At 42.3% G+C, this 24923-nt stretch overlaps 1 protein-coding gene across 4 annotated transcripts in view; it reads right to left on the minus strand.

The window, feature by feature from the left end:
• The window catches only part of LOC306915520 (KAT8 regulatory NSL complex subunit 1-like), a 51600-nt gene extending 28300 nt beyond the window's left edge, over nt 1–23300 (minus strand). For 2 of the 4 annotated variants that reach the window (XM_079492887.1, XM_079492884.1), the window contains exons 1-2: nt 18596–19173; nt 13994–15464 (exon numbers count right to left, since the gene is read on the minus strand). In XM_079492887.1, the coding sequence (XP_079349013.1) occupies nt 13994–15396 (1403 nt within the window). In that variant the 5' untranslated portion in view covers nt 15397–15464; nt 18596–19173. Of the gene's footprint in view, nt 1–13993; nt 15465–18595; nt 19174–23221 lie in introns of those variants that run through there. The other 2 variants (XM_079492885.1, XM_079492886.1) reach the window with 2 other exon arrangements.
• Nucleotides 23301–24923: the final 1623 nt, after the last annotated feature.

A 24923-nucleotide genomic window follows, 5' to 3' on the forward strand; every position in this document is an offset into this window, starting at 1 on the left:
AGACGCCCGCACGGCATGGGTTTGTAAGGTAATCAAGCGCTCCCCTTCCCCAGTACAGCTACAGAGATGCGGAATCAGGTGCGAATGATATAGTGATTGAAGGTGTGGGTTATCGGTGAAATTTACACCGGTCACGTGACGGTAACCAGCCAATCAGAATCAAGTATTGGGACTAACCGTTTTAAAAAGCACAATAATTGCATTGTATGTAGTCATAGCACTTCATAGGACACATGTATAGCATAGTATAGCATATATGTATAGTGTCATTATATAGATATGTTCTAGTTACGTTCTTAGCATGTCATGCATGTTTCATGATAAATGCATTTTTATATATGTGATGTATTCCCATGCTTTTTTGTTCTTGCTTAATGTAAGTCGCTCTGGATTAAGAGCGTCTGCTAAATGCCAAAATTGTAAATTGTAAGATGGTTAAAATTCCAGTTCCCACCATCTAATAACTGTCCCGATGCCAAACGTTTGAAAATTGAGAGCTTGAGAGACAGGGAGGTGCGTTACTTAAACACTCTAGTCTAATACTAATGATTGCTGTCAGAAATTCAGAATATAGAGCTATTTAACACTATAAATGTTACTTACTGCTTAATCAAACATAATTGTCTCTAAACTAATCAATATTGTCAACTTTAAGAACAATAATTAATATAACCTCTCATACGTAGAATTAGAACACAGTGGGAAGCAGCTGATCCATCTGGGCTTACATGAATACATTTTGAGCTTCTGGTTGTACATCTTATTTAGGAAAACAACTGCACTCAACAGTGGAGGACAACTCATTAGCTTTGCAAACAAATGGCTCAATCAAAAGTGTCCTGAAAGCAACAAAAATATGGAGCTTGCACAAAAACAAATTTCACCCACTGGTTTACACCTGTAAACCTGTAATGTGACAAAATGGATTCTGATTTTAATAAAGAGAAAGCTGACCAAAGATAAAATGTAATACCACTAGAGCGATAACTGCATTTGTGGTGAAAAGACTACACAGTGTGTCCATGATGCCTGCAACACTGTGGCTCAAACAGATGCACAGGATATCTGTGTTGTTGATGCGTGACAGTCACTGACAGGCACGACAGATCGCTACATACATCCGGTTATTACCACCGATATTCCATCTATTATTTCGGTACCCAACACCAAGTGGTAGGTATTGGGATAGATGAATGACTGCACCCAATGAACCACTCAACATGAGCTTCAAGTCAACAATCCAGAGAGGAAAAGACAAAGGGATTTCTTCCCCCTCCCCCAAGGAAGGACAAAAGCCTGCAGATGTTCAGTTGAACCTTTTAAACCACCAAATACAAAATAATAAATGATCACCTTCTGAATACACTTCAAATATCGTGCTTTGAGTCATGCTTAGACTACAAGAGGAATTACAAAGAGATTGAATTATGCGTTTTCTCCTCAAGAGTCAAGGGGTTTGCTGAGAGGTCAAAGCATGGGTACAAATTGAGGGCAAAGATGAAATGATTATGCAGGTTTGTTCAACTATGCCATGAAGGTTAACTGATGTTTCACAAGACGGACGGTCGAAGTCCTTATCACACAAGGAAGTGGAAGACAGAAGCGTCAGCCTCTGGAACAAGTCATACCGTGAGGGGGTGGGGCAGGAAAAACTAGAGGGTCAAATTCAGCCAGAGCTGCAGCAGTCATTACATAAAAGATGGGGTTATGTAACGCTTGTGGGTTCATGCTGAGGAACTGAGCTAAACACATCCAGATGTGTCAAACAGAATGAAACCCCAAACACAGACACACACACACACACACACACACACACACACACACACACAGACCTATACACACACACGAAGGAAATGGGGAGAGGGAGAAAAAAGAAAATGCAACGTAATGCTGAAGCCTAAGCATGAAAGGCATGCCGTAGTCTCTGCCAACCCAGTTACCCCAATTCATACAATCATAAGGCATTGCACACGCTGAAACTAACATTACCAGAAAGGTAACACATTTTCATTCTCTAGGGTCTTGAGTGACCTCTGGATGAAGTTTGACAACCTGGCATCATTTAGTCATCTAGTGCTGTAATATCACCAGTCCAGACTGATGTAGGGATGGAAATAAGGTATAGTTTCACAACTATTGGTAACATAATCAGGTTAATTAATGGTTCGTAACCCTCATACCCAGTCCAAAATGAAAATGTTATTGTATCAGAATGGAATTTATTTTGGCTCCTGTCAAACAGCAATATTCAACATGACAAATAAGTAGGAGGCATAATAATGATAAAGCCTAAATTGTGTCATAATCTGCAAAGCTTGTAAAATACAGTAGCCTTACTAGCCTATACAGCTTGGATATGTATTTTTACACATCACTTTGCCCCTTGCATAAACATTTGCCGCTTGTTGCCTGTTAAAAATGCTTGGATGAACAGGTGCTGTGATTTAACATGTTCATGAATCATGACATGGTCCGTAGTTTGTGATGCCACTGTATCTCAATTAATTTAATAATAATACAAATCTGACAACTCATGACTGCTTGGACTTCCGGGTCATACGAATAACAGTTTAAGTCCACACTAATTATCCACAATGTATAAATGATGGACAAGGCCTTTTCGTGGAGGGGTCAGAATACAATTTGGACTTAAACTGTTATTAGTCTATAGTACTCAGTAAGTTCTGCCATGTTCTAGAAGACCACATTTCATGTCCAGAAATCGACCACGCCTGTCACCTTGTGACTGCAAAGCTCACCATTAGTCATTTTGGCTAACTCTTGCTAGCGTGCCATGTCCGAACTCGCATCGGCATGATTTATAAATGACACATCTTTCACTGGAAGCGCTTTTAAAACCATGTGTCAGAGCCGTTTTGGTTACCTATTGGAATCCGTTGTCGGCGTGTCGCCATGTGTTGCACACATAGCTTAGCTGGGCGAGAGCACATATCCCTGCAGTGTCTAAGGACCCCTGCAAACCATTCGCTTGGGGTCCCAAACTTCTGTCTGCGAATTACGTGTGAAGCTGCTCTGTGTGTGTTGTCACCAGGCAGACATCAACTCATAGCAGCACATGCCTTGCGGGCTTGCCCACACAACTAAAAGTATGCAAGTGCATCCTCTGTTGTTGCGTGACATTTTGTCATTAAATATGTAGCACAATCATTTTAATATTATATATAGTTTATATTGTAGGGCCAGGCTACTGTGCAAGGGCCACAAAGCGGCCCAAACCAAACGGTTTGCAGTCAACAGGGACAGTTCAACCTTATTTGGGGAGAGTTCCGTCACTGTGGCCTGGACCAGGGTTTCAAGGGCTTGCTTTCTCTGCTTTGCTGCATTCTTCAGCAGAAGCTCACTGTATTATTCAACAGTTGAGGATAATAGTGAGCTTCTCTTACTACTACTGACAATAACACTAAAATACATGAGATGTCAAATGTTTATTGAACAAAAAGCTTTACTTCAAAGGGTAACATCCTCTCCTTTATTCAACAGTTGAGCTGCACGTTCTTTTTTATCAACAAGATAATCTCGTGAATATCTATTGTATCCACCTGTGCAAATCATGAGATTTGATTATTATTTAATCCAACGTGCACGTGACGTGCATGCGCATGCTTATTCGTAGTTTTTCTGCTCAAATCTTAGGACCTTATAAAACCTGAAAACAAGCTAAACTAATGATGATGCTACCGCCGGTCGCTAATATTGTATTCATAGGAGACCATAACAACCAAGCCCCCAGGGAGGCTCTCCAACGTTGAAGCGCTCGGCCCTACTGGTCAGACCTGGGACTGCAGGCGGGCCCGTGGATTTATGACGAGGAATACAAAACTCTGATGCTGGCATTCAAAGCAACCAAAGGTATGGCTCCCCCATATCTTGCAAGCATGATTGAACCCTACAAACCCTCCCACTCACTCAGATCAGACAACGCAGGAAAGCTGGAAGTACCCTCACTAAAAACGCCGGGACAACACTCCACACGTCCCAAACTCTTCTCCCTTCTGGCCCCAAAACTGTGGAATGCACTCCCCGTTGCAATCAGAACTGCAGCATCACTCCCAATCTTCCGCCGTAGTCTGAAAACCCACCTTTTCAGACTCCATCATGGCCCATAGCACTTATCCTACCCCCTTAGATAGCACTTTAGACTTAGATAGCATTTGAAACAGACTTGCATGTCATGTAGACAGCACAATAATTGCATTGTATGTAGTCATAGCACTTCATAGTACATATGTATAGCATAGTATAGTATATATGTATAGTTTATATGTATACGCATGTATAGTGTCATTATATAGATATGTTCTAGTTACGTTCTTAGCTTACACATGTTTCATGATAAATGCATGTTATATATGTGATGTATTCCCATGCTTTTGTTCTTGCCTAATGTAAATCGCTCTGGATTAAGAGAGTCTGCTAAATGCCTACATTGTAAATTGTGAGGAAACCCCGTGCAGCTGAGGTTTAACATGGAGCGCTCGTTTGAACTTCCGCAATTTGGGCACCAAATTTCGGTGCCTAAATCGGAAACATTGCTTGCTGCTGGGGTTGACTGGCAAGTCCCAGTGTGTCTACGGTTTATGGTGACCACCCAGTCCCGAAATTGGACCATCTGTCCCGCGTCCCACACAAACAGAACAATGTCCCACGAGTCAAGTCAGAAACTGGAGCGGCCAGGCGCATGCAGATGCAGTCAGCAAGATGTTTTTCCCCTAGACAGTGCCGAGGATAACGGCTTATGATTGGTTGTCGCTGAAAAGCTAAATTTTTGCATGTCTGGGAATATACTTCTGACATAAATACCGATATTATTTGTGGCCCAGGCCGGCCTAGCGGTATGGTCACCTAGGCTGGTAATCCAGCCTGACACGTGTCGCAGGTTCGAGTCCCAATCCCGACGACCTTTGCTGCGTGTCACAACAACTTAATATGAACGTGTCTTAGTTTACCTAAGATCAGCAGCTCAACATAAAAGCAATACCACTGGTACCGGGTACACAGCCGGTTCTCTATGGCACTGCCATCAATCGTATCTCAAATATGGGTACCTATTAGGGGTGCAGCGGTTTGCGGTTTAAAACCAAACCGTTCGGTATGCCCTGCACGGTTCAATACGCCTTTACGGAGTACCCCCCGACCCGTGAGTGAATCCACCTGGTGTTGTTTGGCAACAGTTGATCCACAAGCATCAATACACATTGGGAGCCTGTGTAGATGGTCTATATTAGTCAGGCGACACCATCGGATTAATACATGATCATATTGATTAGCCTACCTGACATTGTGCTCGCAGCAGGAGCTCATTGAAAGTATTTTCCGTCAGATAAAAAAACTAAATCCTTGTTATGCCGAGATTAAATGTGGATCTTTAATTGTAAACTAAACATGTTTACTTTTTTCACTGTGCACACTTCCCCCTGGCCTCCTCTTTTCTTCCCTGCAGCTGTGTGTGAGTGCATAGGGTGATTTATTTCCCCTTGAGTATAATATTGAAAGGCACAGTATATGGTGACATAAGATTGTTTTTCCTTGAAAATAATGAAAAGGCAGAAAATAGTAAATGCTGGAGTGTATCTGGATAGGGGGAAAATACATTAAAAAATACATTTATTTCTTATTGCTATTTATTGGCTTTTTTTCTGTACGAAACCGAACCGATAAAGTGGCCCCCATACAGAGGTACGAACCGAACCTCGGGCTAAGTGAACCGTTGCACCCTTAGTACATGTGGCACAAACGCCTATTACGAGAGTGAGTGAAATGCACTTGCTCCTTCTGCCCATTACATTACATCCGCCTTCCCTGGATCTGTATTCGGTGCTGTCCACACACATGTATGCAGCATTGCCTACAGATGTTTCCATATCCTTTGATTCTCTCTAAGGCCGGATATGCAACCTGGCAAAGCAAATCGACAGACATTTTTTAGCCGAAACTTAATAAAATACTGTGATAATTAAAGTACCCTGAAATAAACTTATCATGATAAATGATAATCGTATATCCGTATATCCCATGCCTACGCTGTTCCAACTGGAGTTGAGAATCCCCATTCCACTCTGTGAGGCCGCCTAGAGGCCTGGTCAGAGGAAAGTCCAGACCCTTTCAATTTAGGTTAACTTCACTTACTTGAAGCTAGAACAGGTAAAAGCAATATGGCAGAAACTGAACCTATCAAATCAGTCGTGATTTAAGATGACATGCTCGGTGCAGGACTACACTGACTTTTCCACTGATACAGTACTGTTCCTTTGACTTCATGTTGCCTGCAAATGACAATCTGCACAACCTTGCACATCTACAAGCAAGCAAGGCATCGCATGGATATGCATATCTGTTTGCGGATGTGTGCACGCTGTATCCCTGCACACTACCTGATTTTTTCATGGAGCGGCCAGGCGCATGCAGATGCAGTCAGCAAGATTTTTTCCCCCTAGACAGTGCCGGGGATAACGGCTTATGATTGGTTGTCGCTGAAAAGCTACATTTTTGCATGTCTGGGAATATACTTCTGACATAAATACCGATATTATCTGTGGCCCAGGCCGGCCTAGCGGTATGGGCACCTAGGCTGGTAATCCAGCCTACTGACACGTGTCGCAGATGACATGCTCGGTGCAGGACTCTACACTGACTTTTCCACTGATACAGTACTGTTCCTTTGACTTCACGTTGCCTGCAAATGACAATCTGCACAACCTTTCACATCTACAAGCAAGGCATCGCATGGATATGCATATCTGTTTGCGGATGTGTGCACGCTGTATCCCTGCACACTACCTGATCAAATGAAATGCAAGAAACACATGCAAGGCAATTCAACTGAATTAAAAAAACAATTAAAACAATGGATATGTTTGTCTATGTGCACCAGCGATTCGATTCAGAGAATACATGGGACGTCCTAAGAATCCAGGGAAAACGTTTTGTATGATGAAGGGTCCAGTTATAGCACCACCATTGGGAAGATTGAAATTTCTGGTGTCCCGAGATTAGCTGCTCACAGACAGACAGAGCGAAAACACAATCCCCGGCCCCAGGCATGATGGAGATGAAAAGTGATGGTACTTGTGTGGCCTACTACTGGCAGTGTGCCGTGCACCAGTAATGTGGCACTGATCAGTCCAGCAATTTTCAAGATTAACTCCACTCAAAGACAACCGTAAAACAATATGCAGTCAATCTAACCCATCAACAAATTACAGGCGTGCGTGGCCGTGATGTATTGTTGAGACTGTAGGTCGCATTTACTATGAAAACCTGCATCTCCTTTCTGTCCGTCCGTCACCCCACGCCTACATATATGGTCAAGCCTCGTGACATCACACCTCTATATGAGGACACACCTTGTGACATCACGTCTCCATATATGATCACACCTCGTGACACGTCACGAGGTGTGAAGTACCCTCACTAAAAACCCCGGGACAACGCTCCACACGTCCCAAACTCTTCTCCCTCCTGGCCCCAAGCGGAATACACTCCCCGTTGCAATCAGAACTGCAGCATCACTCCCAATCTTCCGCCGTAGTCTGAAGACCCACCTTTTCAGACTCCATCATGGCCCATAGCACTTATCCTACCCCCTTAGATAGCACTTTTTAGACTTAGATAGCATTTGAAACAGACTTATAGCATGTCATGTAGACAGCACAATAATTGCATTGTATGTAGTCATAGCACATCATAGTACATATGTATAGCATAGTATAGTATATATGTTATGTTCTAGTTACGTTCTTAGCTTACGCATGTTTCTTGATAAATGCATTTTATATACGTGATGTATTCCCATACTTTTGTTCTTGCCTAATGTAAGTCGCTCTGGATTAAGAGCGTCTGCTAAATGCCTAAATTGTAAATTGTAAAATTGCCACCATATATGGCCATCTCCATATATGAAGATCACGACACTGACCTCATATAAACCTGGATAACCATACATGGAGAAGACTGGATCATCACCTTAGATCTCCATATTATGGAGTGGAGCTGACCTGTTCGCACATTCCATATGTTGATCCATCCCCACCCGTCCATCCTGTTCTAACATTACATATGTTGATCTGACTTCATCAATCCCTATACACTCAAACCCTGTACACTCAAGACACGCTCCATATATGGCCAGTACAGAATCTATATGTTGATCTGACCCACCATGCCAAAGGGCCAGCACTCGCCCAGCAGTCTGCCGTCACCCCGGCGGATGCGTCCCTGAGGACGAGAAGCGTCTTACTGGAATATAGTTATTATAGTATGCTGAATATAGCCTATTTTTGTAATAACATAGCAATAACAATTACTTTCAAATTCAATTAATCAAGAGTACCAACAGAGATTAAAATAGGGTGCATTTTGCATCTCAAAACGCAGTTTATAGTTAAGGGACGCAATAAAACAACGACCTCTGCATCCACGGGATGCACTACTGTACTGTTTTTTTTTATTCTAGTTCATTTTGCTAGCTTTAGTTATAATAATCATTTCTTCTCCTGTTTTCTACGTGAATATAACCATAAACCAATAAATGGGATAAATAAATAGGAGTTAATTGCTGCAATTTGTAAAAAATGGCAAAATATGACTCCTAACGTCGTTGAAGTGGGACTCATAAAATGTCCCTGGGACTCATCTAAAAGACCACCCCTGCATCCTGGGACTCATTACATTGAAAACCTATTTACATCACTGTACCAATACAGTGAAGAATGTTCCTACTTGCATTGAGCTACGCATTGTGCGTTTCATTTTACGACACTTTTAGATTTGTCAAGTAGCGGTCGTACTCTCGCATGCTCTCATCTCATGGCAGTGGCAGCATTAGACCTACTGTCTGTAAATACTGGATCACCAGCTGAAGTCTGAAACTACTATGTTATTGCGCATCCCAGAGTAAAGACATCTCCATTATTTAGCCAAATAACATTTTCTAACAGATGTGGATCCATTAGCATTTTCAGATTTGAATTATTGCTAGTGCTACCCGCTAACATCCCTAGTTTGATGCCTTGCTCATCTACAAGCCATCATGTAGGATCTGACATTTCCTGATGCGTTGTTGCCTCAGAAACCAAAGGCTGTGTTCTGTTTGAGAACAGAGAGAGGCCTAAATAAACAAAAAATAACATCACAATACTTCCAAAACACATAGTCATTTTCTGTATACGGTATGTGAAATCCAGACATCACATTAGTCAGTCTTACAGCTAGTCAGCTACCACCACCCGTGCCCTGCTAGATGCGATGAAAGACGTCACATCTATTCTACACACACACACACACACACACACACACACACACACACACACACACACACACACACACACACACACACACACACACACACACACACACACACACACACACACACACACACACACACACACACACACACACACACACACACACACACACACACACACACACACACACACACACACACACACACACACACTGGCTGGAGCAGAGTGGCCCTGCAGCATGAGCATGGCAACAGATGTTGGCTGACCACCAATCCTCTGGGTTATGGGAAACCATGTCTAAGGTATAAGCCAGTGTGAGAAGATTACTGGGACGCAATACATCGCCAGGTAAATGTGCAGCCCCAAATAGGTGTTTTCCACAATGGCCGACTTGAATAATTGAAGTGCTGCTACGTGAAGACGACATTAAATTGTCTTCCTTGTTGCCTGCCGAGCCCTGTAAGCCGTTAATTGGTGACTGAGACAGACACGTCAGCTGTTGAAGATGAGATATTATGGTCATCTACACACCCTGCCTTTCTGAAAGAAGGCCTTGTTCACAAGGATATCAAATCCCATCTCTGTGTAGGGTTGGTAACCAACAACCAGTTCCCAATGGTTTACAATTGTGGGACTGACTAAAAGAAATACACAACAGGCTTTGAATTCTGTTTAAAGGACAACTTTAGTTTTCTCAACCAAGGTTCATGTTTTATTTAGGTTGAGAAAGTAAAAGATGAGTGTTCATTTTTTTTCATTTGCGGCTTTCTTTCGTTTTAGGGATTTTAGCAGTTTTTGACAGGGGGCGGGGGCATTCGAGCATGGGGCTAAATATGTATTTCTTTACAAAATATTATGGTGATTTTATTTATTTATTTACTATAGTCCTACTAGACCCCAGGAAATTACATCTGGCCACAGAAGATCACAGGATCTACTGAATGTGAAGGAGGCCTACTGGGGGGAAGCCACACTGTCATAGGCTCAATATGCAGTTTGACACATTCAGTAGATCTCTGAAGAAATCGCCATAATATTTTGTAAAAGAAAATACATATTTAGCCCCATGCTCGAATGCCCCCGCCCCCCTGTCAAAAACAGCTAAAATCCCTAAAACGAAAGAAAGCAGCAAATCTTTTACTTTCTCTAATAACAACCTAAAACATGAACCTTGGTTGAAAAAAACTAAAGTTGTCCTACAGTAATACATGTGATTAGCAATAGAATATCATTTTACAGCACTTTTATCGAAACATCAGCAATGTCCATTATGCCTTTGAATAAGTTTGCCACACAGAACTACATGCATTTCTTGTTTCACTTTCCTCTGTGTGGGGATTTCCCATGCCAGGTGTATAAATACATTTTCCTGATTTAGACAATGCTGTCAAAATGTTGGGTGGGAAACTGAGGAATGGGATACTGCACCATCAAAGCAAATTAGTAATTAACTTACAAAATAATTTAATTTCTAATCTGATCTCCATTGTAAAGACCGGCATTCAAATCTGCAATCTCCATGCTGGTTTTACCAATACTGAACCACCTCCCCAGCTCCACTGCATGGGAAGCAACAATGAGTCATGCTCCACCCTGCAACTTTTAGAAAAACAGCTGCGTGCAAACTGACATACAAGTACTTCATAACATTGCTCAACACGACACCTGTGGAAGTCATTTCCTGCACAAGAGGCAGCAGCTCAAATATGAGCATAGCCGTAGTGCAATATAAAATAATGCTATGTTTGACAGGATTCTGTCTCCTAGTCCGAACAATGCGCAGAAAGCCACTTTCAGGTGGACTAAATGGACATGACACTAATTCACTCTCACAATGTATGACTACATTAAAAATACATTCTTCCAGCTGAGAGCCGTTTCCTAGATGAACATATTCCAGTACACCCACTTCAACGTCTCTTTTAGGAAATACAACCCAACTGGAAAAAGGTGAAAATAATGCTATGAAGTTCAAGATAAGGGAATTTTGTACCAAAAAGATTACATAGTATGAACTTGAAACTACACAATGTGGTGAAATGCTGGTACAGGCACTCTCTCCCTTACAAGTTATGACTTCCTTTGGGAGTAAACACAAATGGATTTGGTTTGGTACTGGTAGAACACTTGTAGTCATGATGGTGGTGCATACTTTGTGCATCTGTCTAGCAGTATGACAAAGGGCCAAGGGCATGACAGCACTATCACAATGGTGATAAGGTTCTGGGTTCAAATCCCATGGGGACTGCGTAGAGTTTCATGTGTTCTTCTGATGTGCACATTGGTTATCTCACACTAAAGCATGTTAGATACCCAACATGCTCCTTCCTGCCCTACCAAAAGACACTGGCAATAGTGCTGGAGCTGTTCTCTAGCCACCTGTGACTGCCCACTGAGTACTGCTCCAAATGTTTAGAGTGGGTTAAATGCAGATAACACTGTACTGGCAACAAACGTAATGTTTTAGTTTACTGCTTTTGTACAGAGGCTGCACCCTGCATAAACCATTTTGTCAACTTTACTTTAGTCAAGGGAATCTACCACAGCTTCCTACCCTCATACAGTTGGGGATTATACTGATTTGTTATCGACTCCACTTCATTATGACTTTTGAAATAAAGAAAGTTGGAGATGTTCCTAAAGATTTGCGGCTGCCCATACGCGGCTCAGTAGGGAGGCTGAACTCATCTGTTCAGCCAAACCTTTCCAGCTTGGCCAACAATGGTAACCCATGGTAACATAAACCCACTTGAGCAGACCAGAGTGAAACAGAAAAGCATGCAATGGTGATCTTGAGTAGGGGTGCTTCATATAGGCAATCAATATAATAATTTAGAATATGGAGTAACTGCAATAATTTTACTACTAACATTAAAATTATTGCAAAGTCTAACGTGTGCAACTGTACATTTAGTGTTAAGAATTAATTTGTTCTTAATCGATTGTAATAAATCCTACAGATTCAATTAAATTGATCTGCTAAAATATATATATATATATAGTGTAAATGCATGTGTAGAATATACCCTCTCACCTACTCACTGCCCAATTGAATCTCAACTCCCACTCTCTCCCTCCCATCAGCATGTGGCCCATTTCAAACATATTCAAATTAACGTTGTGAATTTGTTATAGGACCGAGTTTCATTTAGATTGTTTAAACATTATGCCTAATTGTTTCATAGAATTAAATAGTTCTATTTCCTATACTGTATGTGTCATTGTATGTTTAGTTTTACTACCTTTTTAAGAGCCTGCTCAGGGACTACAGATGAAAATTAGCTTATGGCTAACTCTGGCACATTTACATGGAAGTGAAAACTGAAATGTTGATTAATGAGCACTGTCCCTGTCAAATAAATAAATAGATTATTTTTCCACTTTTCAGAAGAATACAATACAGAGAGTATCTATCATTACTGATCGTTTCATTTCAATAGTCATGCATATAGAACTTTGATTAAAAGTTACCGAATCCAATCCAATCAAATTGACAAAGTACTGAATGATTAAAACGAAGTGAAGACAAAGATTCATACCCATAGTTTCCTACACAGACAACCTGTATTCTCCCAACAAATACATGTGATTTCTTTTTTCCCCCTCAAATAGGATGCGTCACAATTATAAATCTGGCAACAAAGCCAGGATTATAATTCCCTGATCGAAAACAGCCAGTTTCTCTGCCTTTGGGTCATGTGCTGCACAACCAAAACAGACCTGTTTAGTAACAAAGATATTTAGGTCAAAGGTCCAAAGACAACAGGATAGGGCTGTTGAAAAAAATAAAAAGAATCTGCTTTTGTTAATAATCAACCTAGTCTTACACAGGTCAGTAAGTCCATTAATGCTGCTGACCCAACTAGATGTCTATTTTCGCTTTCCAGTGCCTTAATGGTAGAACTGCCAGTGCTCTGATTCGAACTTCCCATGGAATACATTTGCAAGCCCCTGCTGAGGTGAAACCCAAAAGCTCACCAGGCAGCACATGAAAACACGAAACCCACACCTTCTGCATTACCTGACACCCAACCAACGGTTCTTCCTGGTTTCAGGCCATATCAAAACATTCTGCTGCTTTGGGGGTGCTCACTTTGCTCTGCATATAAACAATGTTCAGTTTCAGCTTTAGACCTCTTAATTTGAATCCATTGGGGTCTGTGCATGCTTCCCTGTGTGGTGCCATCCACACCACTACACTTTGTTTCTGCCCTCAGGAAAGAGTGGTATCTCTGCCCCTCCCTGGAATTTGACCCAGGCACCTGCACCACAGATGCAGAGATGAGGCCGTTCTAATTGTCATTAGCATTTGCCATGTAACAGACTGCAGCGACTGAAATGACAGGGACTTTTTTTTCTTGACAGCTTCGGGGGTGGGGCTTCGTACAGCAAAGAATAAGACCCTTAATTATCAGCGAGATAATTAGCGGGAAATACCTACACCCCACATCTACAGTAGGCCGGCTTTGCTGCCGTTGTCTGGGAATTAGTGGGAAACATTTAGGGCAGAGCTTGAGAGTGGATGGGTGTAAGCTCCAAAAAGATGCACATATCACAATTAGTACCTTACTTAAAATACAATAACTTCATACAAAACTAAAGACATTTTGCAGATGCCTCCCTGAATTTGAGTAGCTCATCTTGCACTTGCTGTAATCTCATCAAAATCATCAAGTATCGATTTGGATGGGCTTCAGGGAAGATTCATTGCAGGTCTCTGTGCTACTTACATTTTAACGTGTCTCTGCTCGATATCCACTCTGGCAAGTTCCTCCTCCTCCAGGTCAGAATCACCCCCTGAACTGCTTTCTGTCACATCTGAGTCAAAAGCACTCTCAGCCGAGTGCAAGTTTGCTGTCCCGCTCAGGTAAAGCCTTTCCAGCTCCGAAGGCATAGCACCGCTTTTTAGGAAGCGACCTAGGCTGTATCTGCTGCCCGAAGACGAGTGACGGCCGGCCCTCCACGTGGCTGTGGGGGTCACCACCTCCGACTTGCGGTTACTGGCCAACAGTCGACTAAGAGCCGAGTCTAAGAAGCCACCCAGCTGTTGCTGTACATGGCGCTCCACTTGCTTGGCCTGCACCACCTGGAGACGCTTACGAAGCCGCCGCAGGCGGTTTTCGATCTCACCTTGACGGTTGCTGTTGAGTATGGTGCGCTCCCTCACCTGGGCATCAAGACTGTCCAATGAGAAAGAAGAGGAAGAAGGCAGCACTGCAGGTGAACAAGCTGGGGAACCTTGCTGGCTGCTTCCTGGTCTACCCCCGTCTGACCACTGTAGCTGATTGTTGGGCGTGTCTGAACTTGCCTCTTCTAAGTTTATCTGGTTATTAGGCTGAGAGTTACCATGGGCAAAGGGAGAAGGTGCGGCAGACTGGACCGGTGGTGGTTCAAGGTTATTTCCGTCTGTGTTTCGAGAGACCCCTGAGGAATGCTTTTGCTTAAGGGCCCCTTTCACTGGGACATGCCCAGTTATAGTGTCCGTCAAGGTCTCAGAAGCCATAGGTTGGCTCTGGAGCTGGGTGTCCGTGGTGGTCGCAGAGGGCTTGCCGCCATTCACTGCCATGACGCAGCCAGAGCCAGGCATGGCAGCCAGCTTTTTCGCCAGTCCATTGACAGGCGCCATGGGCTGGCCGCTGCCGTTGGTGTTGCCACTCATGAGGCTCTTGAGCTTTCCACCAGAGAGTTCAATTGTCTGCCTTTTCCTCAGCAGGAAGTCTCCTCCGCCGTTGAGCAGGGAGCTAGGCAGGATGCCGTGGCTCTTCAGCACAGACTGTTTGATGAGGACGCCTTGCAGTTTGATTGACTCTTTACTTGAAGGGACAGATGTCACATCCGAGCATAGGTAAGAAGCCACCAATGGCTGGAGCTTGCCCAGGGCCGATGTCTGGGATGGAGGGCCGGTTTGCGGCTGGGGCTCCGTCTCCTGGTCAGCACTGCAGAAGTCGAGGGGACACTCTTGGGAGGCGGCCTTGCGCTTAGTGGGGCCACTAGTGTGGATGAGGATGTTACTGGCGTTTCCGTTGTTCTCTGCACTGCCTGGGGAGAGACTGGAGGACGGGGCAGCCAGTTTGAAGCGGATGTGGTGAGCTTCGGCTGGGGCGTCTGTGAGAGCGGGCGCCATCGCAGCCATGCAGTGCAGAGGGACGGGCACCGCGGCCTGCTCCACACCACCCGCTTACTGCCCCGCCAGAGGACAGCCTGGAGAAGAGAGGAAAGGGGGAAACAAGAGATGAAAAGTCAAATAAGCAGGTGAGGTGAAATGACACAAAAGGACCAGCATTAGACAATAATTACCATTAATTAATAATTCAAGAGAGTTCCAAGACTTATATGAAAAGTAAAAGAGAATGCTTGCACACTGTGGGCTCCAGATTTCTTTTTGATTGCACTAGAGTGGTGCTGTGATGTTGCAGGCTCTCACCCTTCCTCAGGCTGCCCACTTTTGGGTGTGGGTGTCTCTCCTCCCTTTATAGTTCAAGATTTTAAACCAGAAGAACACAACTAAATTTGGAAATAAGGTGTATGGTTTATAGGGGTGCTCAGGGAAAGTTCAAATATTTCCTTTTTTTTTAATATGTCAAAACTGTGTGTGCGGGGAGGAAGGGGGGGAATGTTTAGGCCTGTCACAAAGATGCAAAGTGATATTATGTTATATATCTGATCGACTTTTATGCCACTTATATGGTATAAAAGATCGGTTTCTCCAGATCGGGTAAATTTCCAATTGAGTCATTGGAGTGAAAATCGTCCGATTTAAATCTGTGGTCGATCGATCGGAGCACCTCTAAGAAAACTCAATTTGATTCCAAGTTCTCCACTAGCATAAAAGATAGTGGAAAATCGAGGGAAAAAAATAGGCATGCACCTCTATAAATTAAAACATGCAATTGGAATCCCAGGGCAGCTTCTTTAAGCATACAGTTGGTGGAAAATTACAAACCCTGGTCAAGAGGAAAAGGGCCATTATAATATTTTATACAATCTAGAAACAAGGAAAATACACTACTGCCACTCTTGAAGCTTTACGTGGATAATAATAGTGCATTACAATTACAAAACGTAAGTGATTGTCTCTGACAATCCATTTCTAATCTAGTTCAAAGCCTAATCTAATGAACTGGTGACTCACTGACATTTTGTTGACCTGATGTTGCTAAAACTGATACTGCAAGAGGACCAGGCAAAACACTGCAGGAGAATGGGGGGCACATCTGTGGCAACCAATTTCAATTGCACCTACAAAACTGCTAACTTAACAATTCCAGACAGGACGTAAACATTTTATTGAATGACTTGCGCCACATCTGTATTTTGGTCTGTGGGTACGCTTTCCCAAGACTACTTTCCCCCCCCCCCCTCCTTTTTTATACATAAAAGGGAATTAATGAGGTGCAATGACCTTGGGGGTGGGGTTCTGAAGCTAGAGACAGGATGTCAGTAAGCACAGCAGTGTAGCTAAATCCCAGGCCAATAAATGATTTTGCTGCATGTGTGTAGTCACCTTCACCTGTGTGAAGTTGCCCACTGCCATTTACCAAAAAAGTGGCTCATATAGTCTAATAAGCTGTTTAATTTGGGACTAGTTGATGAGGGCAGAAACAGGCAAAGCTCATGCAAATTATTCAAACCCTACTGGCCTACATGTGCCCTGGTAAGTCAGGGTTTCCCATAAGGGCGTGTAAGTAGGTGGATTTAGGCCTTAGCATTAGTCCAAAGCACATGATGTCACCCTACCTCGCTTCCTGTCATTTTCACATGAAAAACTCAAAGCTTGGTTAATCTTCTAAAATGTTGCAATTGTCTAACATAAAAATGTTCTGCAAATAGTATTTACAATAATAGTGCCATGGAAGAACTGTTTGTGTGTGTGTGTGTGTGAGTGAGTGGGATCCAAATGTTGACTGCTTATAACAAAATACTACATCAAAAGCAGGCTATATGACCGTATGGTCTTGTCAGGCCAGATGAATGGGGGGGCTTCAGTATTCCACCGCAGTTTCCAGTCAGCACACACTACGCCATGTTGGTATTTCAGAAGGAGATTATGCAATGCAATTCATCCACCTAAAACCGCCCATTCCGCACCAACAAATGCACCCAATTTATCCACAAATACTGCCGTAATTAGTGCGATCGTCGCTTAGACCGTGATTGCCTTTGAATTGACTATCTTCCGGTAAACCATCCTGTCACAACATCCGTTTCACCTACAGATTAAATCTTAATGACTAGAGGCGTGGGACCGTCTACACCCCCCCACCCCCCAAATGTATATGAAAACTGGTGCCTCTGTAAATGTCTTCCAGTCACGCGTGGCTCAGAGGCTCCGCAACATTTGACGAGCTTGTAAGTCCGATAGCTGTCGCCAAATATCATCCAGAATTCACCGTGGTCTTGCGTTACCAAGACCAGCCATTGAGGAGTGGAGGGGTATAAACTATAAAGCAGAATATACGCAAGCGAGCGATCAAATGGGGATATCCAGCTAAACCATGTCACTCAATACACTGCGTGCAAATTAATGCGCCTGGTTTCTGGCTAGGGTTATAGCCCAGCAGAGCTGCTGATGCAAGAAACAGCCTGCTAACGTAGCAGGCTAGCATGCAGGACTAGTAAGCCAATTGCAGTATAATGTTACCTACTCACATCACATAACCATATAGTAGCCTACGTGAAGAACATAGAACTCGGTGTTTTTCTCTGCGTCGCAAAGGCGTAACGTTATTGTAGCCCCTTTGGTCTCGGTAGCCATACTAAATGTAATTACTCTGATCGCCTGCCAAATCCTACACTGGTTTGCAAATGTTAACGATTAACACAGTGGCGAGAGATGATTACTTGAAAAATAACGTTACTGAAAACATAACGTTGAAAGCTTGAGAACTGGCGAAATAATATGCAACCAAGAATCCCAGTGGATCACAACTTATTTACGTCAAATCAACGCATTAAAGCAGCAGATCGGACGGTCGCTGCAGGGTGAGATCTTCAGATAAGTCATTACGCAGTTCTGTGATGATGTGGATTCAGTATCGTCCTTGTCACATAATGCTCATGTTAATGAAGATAATGTCACACAAGTAAGTTGGGAGTAGAACTGCCTGTTCAGGTTCGCTAACTGGCTAGACTAGAGGCTTAAATTATGACCAATGTCGCCCGACAAAAGTGACGTATTTTCAGCAAAAATGACGTTATTTTCCGCTGGCCAAAGTGTCGACGTGAGACGAGACATTACTTTTCCCAGTTGAAAATAGCGTCATTATTGCCCGAGCCACACGCTCGCGCGACAAGTATACATTAGCCCTAACAAAGAAAAAGGAGGAACCTACCACGTGACGAGGTTGCACTATCCGAGGGAATTTCGGCCAACAAATCCCCCAGTTTAGACGAAAATAATAAACCGTGTTTGTCACAAAGCACTCCACTTGGTTAGATAACTATGCCATCGATCAGTCCAAAAACAAACCAACCGGGTTAGCTGGAGAGCCCGGGTTCCAGAGCCGCCTCGGATCCGTTCCGGAATCAGGCAAATGGGCGAATCAACCCAACTACACCTTGCTGCTGCTCGCCCTGCTAGCGCGCTAGGCTAGTCCGCCTCGCCGCCTACACAGAATGTTACACAAGGCCGGATAATGGCCCGTTCCGTTCCAAATATCTTCAAATCTATGTGTTCACACGATAATCCCGTGTCAAAACGTCCGATTCTTGTTGCGTTAAGGTGGTCCGAACGCCGCGTTACAGCGAGCCTTTTCCCCCAGTTTCAGGGAGAGACGCTCAGAAAATGGCGGCTAGCTCCTCTCCCTCGGATTTGAGTCTGACAAACAGAAGTGCTGTGTGTGTGTAGTGTGTGCGCGTGTGGTGTGTCTCTGTGTGAGTGTGTGCGTGTTGCTCGCGGGTAGGCGGGAGACATTTCTCATACTCGCCACTAGAAGGGCAAGATAAGAAACGACATGAAAAGCTCTCCGGCAGATACACCACAGGAGGGCATTGTCTTTCAATGTATATTCTGCACTCTGTTATGATGAGATTAGACATCAAAGTAGTGGACAATAGGCCCAAATAAAGTAACGTGGGCAGTGCTTAAATAGCGAGTATACTGTGAACAAGAGTTCAAAATAGTCACTTTTCTATTTCCCTCTTTTACAAAAAACACTTTTTATAACTGATCGTATTACTTAATAAGTTATGCATCTCATTATATACAGTATTAGACAAGCTGTAGAATGAAAAGCAAATGTAACTATTTAATTAATTGTGTCAACAGTAACATTTTTCACAGTTCCTATTGGGAATATAACAGACAACCCCAAGGGAAAAGGGAGGAGTCGAGTATGACTGCAGTTCAATGGAATTGTACACAGGAACTGGACTGGCCACTATTACCACAGCTATATGCTATACAACCAATGGCCACTTGAAGGAGCTTTTTCACAACCAAGAACAAAAGACCCAATGTTGCCATTTACCTCTAGGAAATTGAAATGTACTCACATTAGGAAAAAAATCTCTTATAATTCAAGTCAAAGCTAAAATGTTAGACATTGCACATGACTTGTTTAATTGAGAATGTTTGGCCTTGGGCCTACAATAATGTTACTATGTAAAGGTCCTTACTGACTGCTGTGTTTTTGGTTTTGTTTGCAAGGACCTAGCCCCTCTCGGAACCCTCGTAAAAGGTTTCTGACATTTGGATGTTTACCTTTTACGGAGGGTCCCTTGACAGTTGTCTCCCGCAACATGGCGATTCTGGGATACAGGCGGACTTGGCCTCGCATATGTCCTTGCTGCGCTGCTTCAGTGATGGTTATATGTATCTAAAGAAGCATATATCTGCAATAGGAGACAACGGAAACCTCAGCGAACGGCGCAGAAGCCGTTAAGTATTTTTAATCTTTGTTAGACCGTTTTGGCAGCTCTGAAAAACATCCTGCATGTATGCGGTCGGCCAATCAGAGGCAGTAACTAGCTAGCCAGCCACCGCTCGGGAGGCGGGACATGGGAAGTGAGGAAGAGATAATTTCAGAGCTGCCAAAACGGTCTAACAAAGATTAAAAATACTTAACGGCTTCATCGCCGTTCGCTGAGGTTTCCGTTGTCTCCGTTGTCTCCTATTGCAGATATATGCTTCTTTAGATACATATAACCATCACTGAAACAGCGCAGCAAGGACATATGCGAGGCCAAGTCCGCCTGTATCCCAGAATCGCCATGTTGCGGGCGACAACTGTCAAGTGACCCTCCGTAAAAGGTAAACATCCAAATGTCAGAAACCTTTTACGAGGGTTCCGAGAGGGGCTAGCAAGGACCTTAAGTCAAAAGTCTCTCATGTGTAATGCATGCAGTTGAACAATTTTAGGAGAAAAACAAATGCAGATACTGGAGTGTAACTCTGTGTGTGTACAACATTTTTGTAAATCATACAAGTCTCCAAAAGATGCAGTAACATCTAATGTGTTATCAACTATTAGGCTTAAGCTAGGATTGCTTAAAAATACGTGATTGAAGGGCTGAGTTTTGTGCAGCTGCAATAACTAGGGAGTGACACCTGAAAGGTGTAGTCTATAACTACTACGTTCTGTCAATGTATAGAATGAGTAATTTAGAGTGACAGTTACCGTTTAGTGTTTACACTGTATATTTGGCATGTCATGTATCTGTCACCACCAATTGTGAAATTAGAATAGGCTCAGTATCCCTGACCAGCAGGTGTTTGCCAGTGACAAATTTCAAAGCGCACCAATATTCAGGGTTTGCACATAAAGTTTCCACTTGATTCTGTAGGTCCTCAGATGAAAAGCGTTGTTATATTATCTGTGTATGTCTGCCTCAATGTGGATAATTATGGTTTTATGTAATTATAATATGTATCTTGGCAAAACATAGCTCTTTAATTGATTATTTAAAAAAAATATCAATGTATGATTTAATAATATACCAGAGGTTCGGTCTAGGCAGCAGTCACATCTAGAGTTCGGGTCGATACGCAGCCCTCACACCGATGTTATGGTGATCTGATATGTCTGTCTGAGTCATAATGTCGGGGCTTAGTTAGCCAACACTACAACACTACATTTAACATATTAATAAGTTGAATCTAGAGTTGAAACACCAACCATTGGCAGCTCATACATCCAAACAGAAAAGTCCTATCTGATTGTATTAAACATTAAACTTGCAGCTGTACAGAAAGCTTGAATTATCCTCTATCTGCAAAGTGTTTGTTTCATAAAAACATGTTATGAGCTACTTTGTCAATAAATTCTGTGCAGATGATAATTTGAGTTTGGAAGTGCTTGTTTTCAACAACACAACATCCTCCTGCTGCCTCCTGCATTATGTGCAATTTCTAAAGAGGTGGTACCAGGTACCGATGGCATGGGTGATTTCCAACGAGCACTTCCAATCTCCAACACTTTTATTGACAGAAAGTAGCTCATATCGGTCTGCTGTGGATTTTTATGAAACAAACAGTACAGCTGCAATGTTGGCGAGTTTAATGTTGTTTAATACAATGAGATAAGACATTTCTGTTTGGATGTATGGGCTGTCAATGGTTGGTGTTGCAACTCTAGATTAAACATAAAAAAAATGTGTTGCAAGTTGCATCTAGGGCTCAGTCATAGTAACAGTTATACCCATCTGTCTGTGTCCCCTAATTATACCCATATCTGGAGAATGGATGTCATTGCCCATATATGGGCCTATTGGTTGGATTAGTGGTTTTGGACAAAGGGATATCCATATATGGACATATGGGTCAGATTGGCAGTTCTGGACAACCGGATCTCCATACAGTATATGTCTATATATGGGCATTTCACATTTGTTTATAGTTATGTCTGAGTCATAGTGACATGACTATACGTAGGCATGTCAGGTTTGTTTATGCCATTGACAAAGTTTATGGTTATTTCTGAGTCAGAGAGATGTGGCTGTGGTCCTGCCTATATATGGGCGTATGCAGTTGGTTTATGGTTATGTCTGAGTCAGAGTGACGTCAGAGTTCTGTCGATTACTTGCGCAGAGCGTGCAAGTACTACAATCGGCTGGGTATGCATGTATGCATGTATGTCAGGGTATATGTCGGTGTGACGGTGTCTTCTCTTGTTTAAGATTACGTCACCATCAACAGTTAATAAGGGACTTATTAACTCTTATTAGGGACTTATTCTTGGTGCTACTTCATGGTACTAAGTAACTAAGGTACGTTTCAAGGTTGGTATAAGATCAATAACGGGTCTAAAGTAGTTCTAGGACCTCATGGCGTGCTCTGCTTGCGCACAAGTAGGCCATACATGGCCTACTTGTGTGCAAGGCGCAAGTTGGCATCTCGAGAGAGTGCATTTCTAGTTAATCCTATTTTGGGCTGGTAATTAAAAAGGTGAACATTTTCATCCCAAATTCCCAAACTCAAAAATAGAGAAAATAGCTATAACACGTCATGAGTTTGTAGATCAGCCATTTACTATTTTTGCATGACACCATTGTGTGACGAAAATGGGGCATACGTGGTTAATCGATTCTTTGATGTACTCAAGTGGTTAACCGATTTGTTGATCTAAAAAAATGGAATAGAATAAAATAACCGCATAGAAAATAAACGATAGTTGCAGCCCTAAACAGCAGGTTTGTTATTAAGCAGGTCTTACATGTCAAATTGCAGTTATTGACAGCTACATCAAAGATGTGTGGCTAATCCACTACTACACTGGCATGAATAACTGGCACAAAATCAAAATACATGGGGCGCCCGCTGGCCTAGTGGTCCAGGCGCATGCCACATATAGGCTCTGGCCTGACAGCGCGTTGCGTGTCCCGTTCATGACGACCTTTGCTGCATGTCTCTCCCTGTCTCTTCCTCCCTCTTTCCTGTCCATCTTTACTGTAACTATCAATAAAAGGCACAAAAGCAAAAAAAAACAAAAAACAAACAGCATAACAATTTAAAAAAATACCTTGAACTCCATTTCAGAGAATCTCCTTGCAAATATCTCTGCAGCCATAACTGGTATTTCCACATGAGTAAATGGCATAACACCTAAAAGAAAAAGAAAATAATCATTAAATAAATTGACATGTAAATAATTCCAGCACCATGCTAGATTAATTAAAGTAATTGTGTGACTGAATACAATGTCACTGAATGGCTTTTTAGAAAAATGTATTTAAAAATTAGAAGCCAATACAAAACCATGTTTTTAAATAAAAAAATTGAATAGAATCATGAATGATATACAAATATACTTAGCAGTCCATGTTACAAAGGCTTAACAGATTTTTTTCCCCCTTTAAGGGTCATTCTTGTAAATTATTACATAAAACGACTGAAAATGAAATGGTCTAGCCAGCCGAGTTTGTTTTGAGCTAATGTAATGGCAGCAGTAGTAGAAGACAAGAAGAAATTGCTTACGAACGCAAGCAACATCATGCACTTAAGTTGAGAAAAACAAATAAACAAGCTTTAAAACCAAAAAAGTATATAACACCCTTTTCAACCTGAATAAAATGTCAATGGGTTAATTTCCCATGTAATTCAATTAATAGTAACGTTACTTTCTCCATAAGCTAGCTGGGCTGGCTACATTGGCTAACGCTGGCCATACGGAGATCATATGGTATAAATTTTGTCTTAAAAGCAAATGTTTTCAGTCCATGCATTTCATATAATTAATTAACTTGAATATAATTTTACATTCCTAACGTAGTGAGTAAAACTAGCAGTTCTCACAAAAGTACGTGAGCTCAGTTCAAGCCCTCTACACAGTTAAAATGTGCTTTGAGATTTGTTATGGTCATTGGCCAGGGAAAAAGTAAACCCTATGCAATCCAGGCACAGCTAGCCAGCATGCTAACGCTTGTTAGCTTCCCAATCCCATACTGACTTACGATGAATAGTGTGCCGTTTTGTTTGTCAGAAAAATGTGCAAAAAATCTAAACGCGTTAAAGCTGTCCTCATACGACTCAATTAAACGAGTTTCTTTTTTCTGTCACTGGAAACATTCAATAATTTTGCAAGATTAATAAGACAAAATCTTACTTACCTGCTTGTCCTGTTACTAACCGTTGACGACTTGATAACAACCCGCCCTCTGCTCGGCGATTGGTCCAGGTTTTGAATCGGCGCTTTTTACTGGCTGTCACCGCTGTCAACCAATGCAAATACCCCGTACAGCGGAAATGTCTACCCGAAGTTCAAGAAACTTCATTATACCAAAATATTTTCCTTCTGAAATATCGAATTGCTTGTTTCCCAATCACACCATTAGTTGTATATTAGTGCATTGGCTGTATTCTCAAATTTATGTTGTCAACTCATAACGCTCGCTATCTATTCATAATCCAGTTCAACTGCATTCTGGCCTATAGCTATATCTATAAAATGCATTATTTTAAATGCATGCCCATTAGCATTATACACAGACGAGTTGCTCAGCTCATCTGGGCCAATTTGTTTGACAATTTATAGATCCAGACAGCCACCATATTTTACTTAAACGTTGACCAAATAAATGTATTGTTTTTTTGTTGTAGCCTATGTCAAAATTTGCCTGAAGTCATTCCTTCCCCGTTTAGCTATTATTATCATGTTTTCCACATCAACAATTTCTATTTTTCAGTAACACCCAAGCACAAACATTGCCTGGCTACGCTAGATT

The sequence above is a fragment of the Electrona antarctica genome, assembly GCF_951216825.1.
Source record: "Electrona antarctica genome assembly, chromosome: 22".
NCBI classification, from domain to species: Eukaryota; Metazoa; Chordata; class Actinopteri; order Myctophiformes; family Myctophidae; genus Electrona; species Electrona antarctica.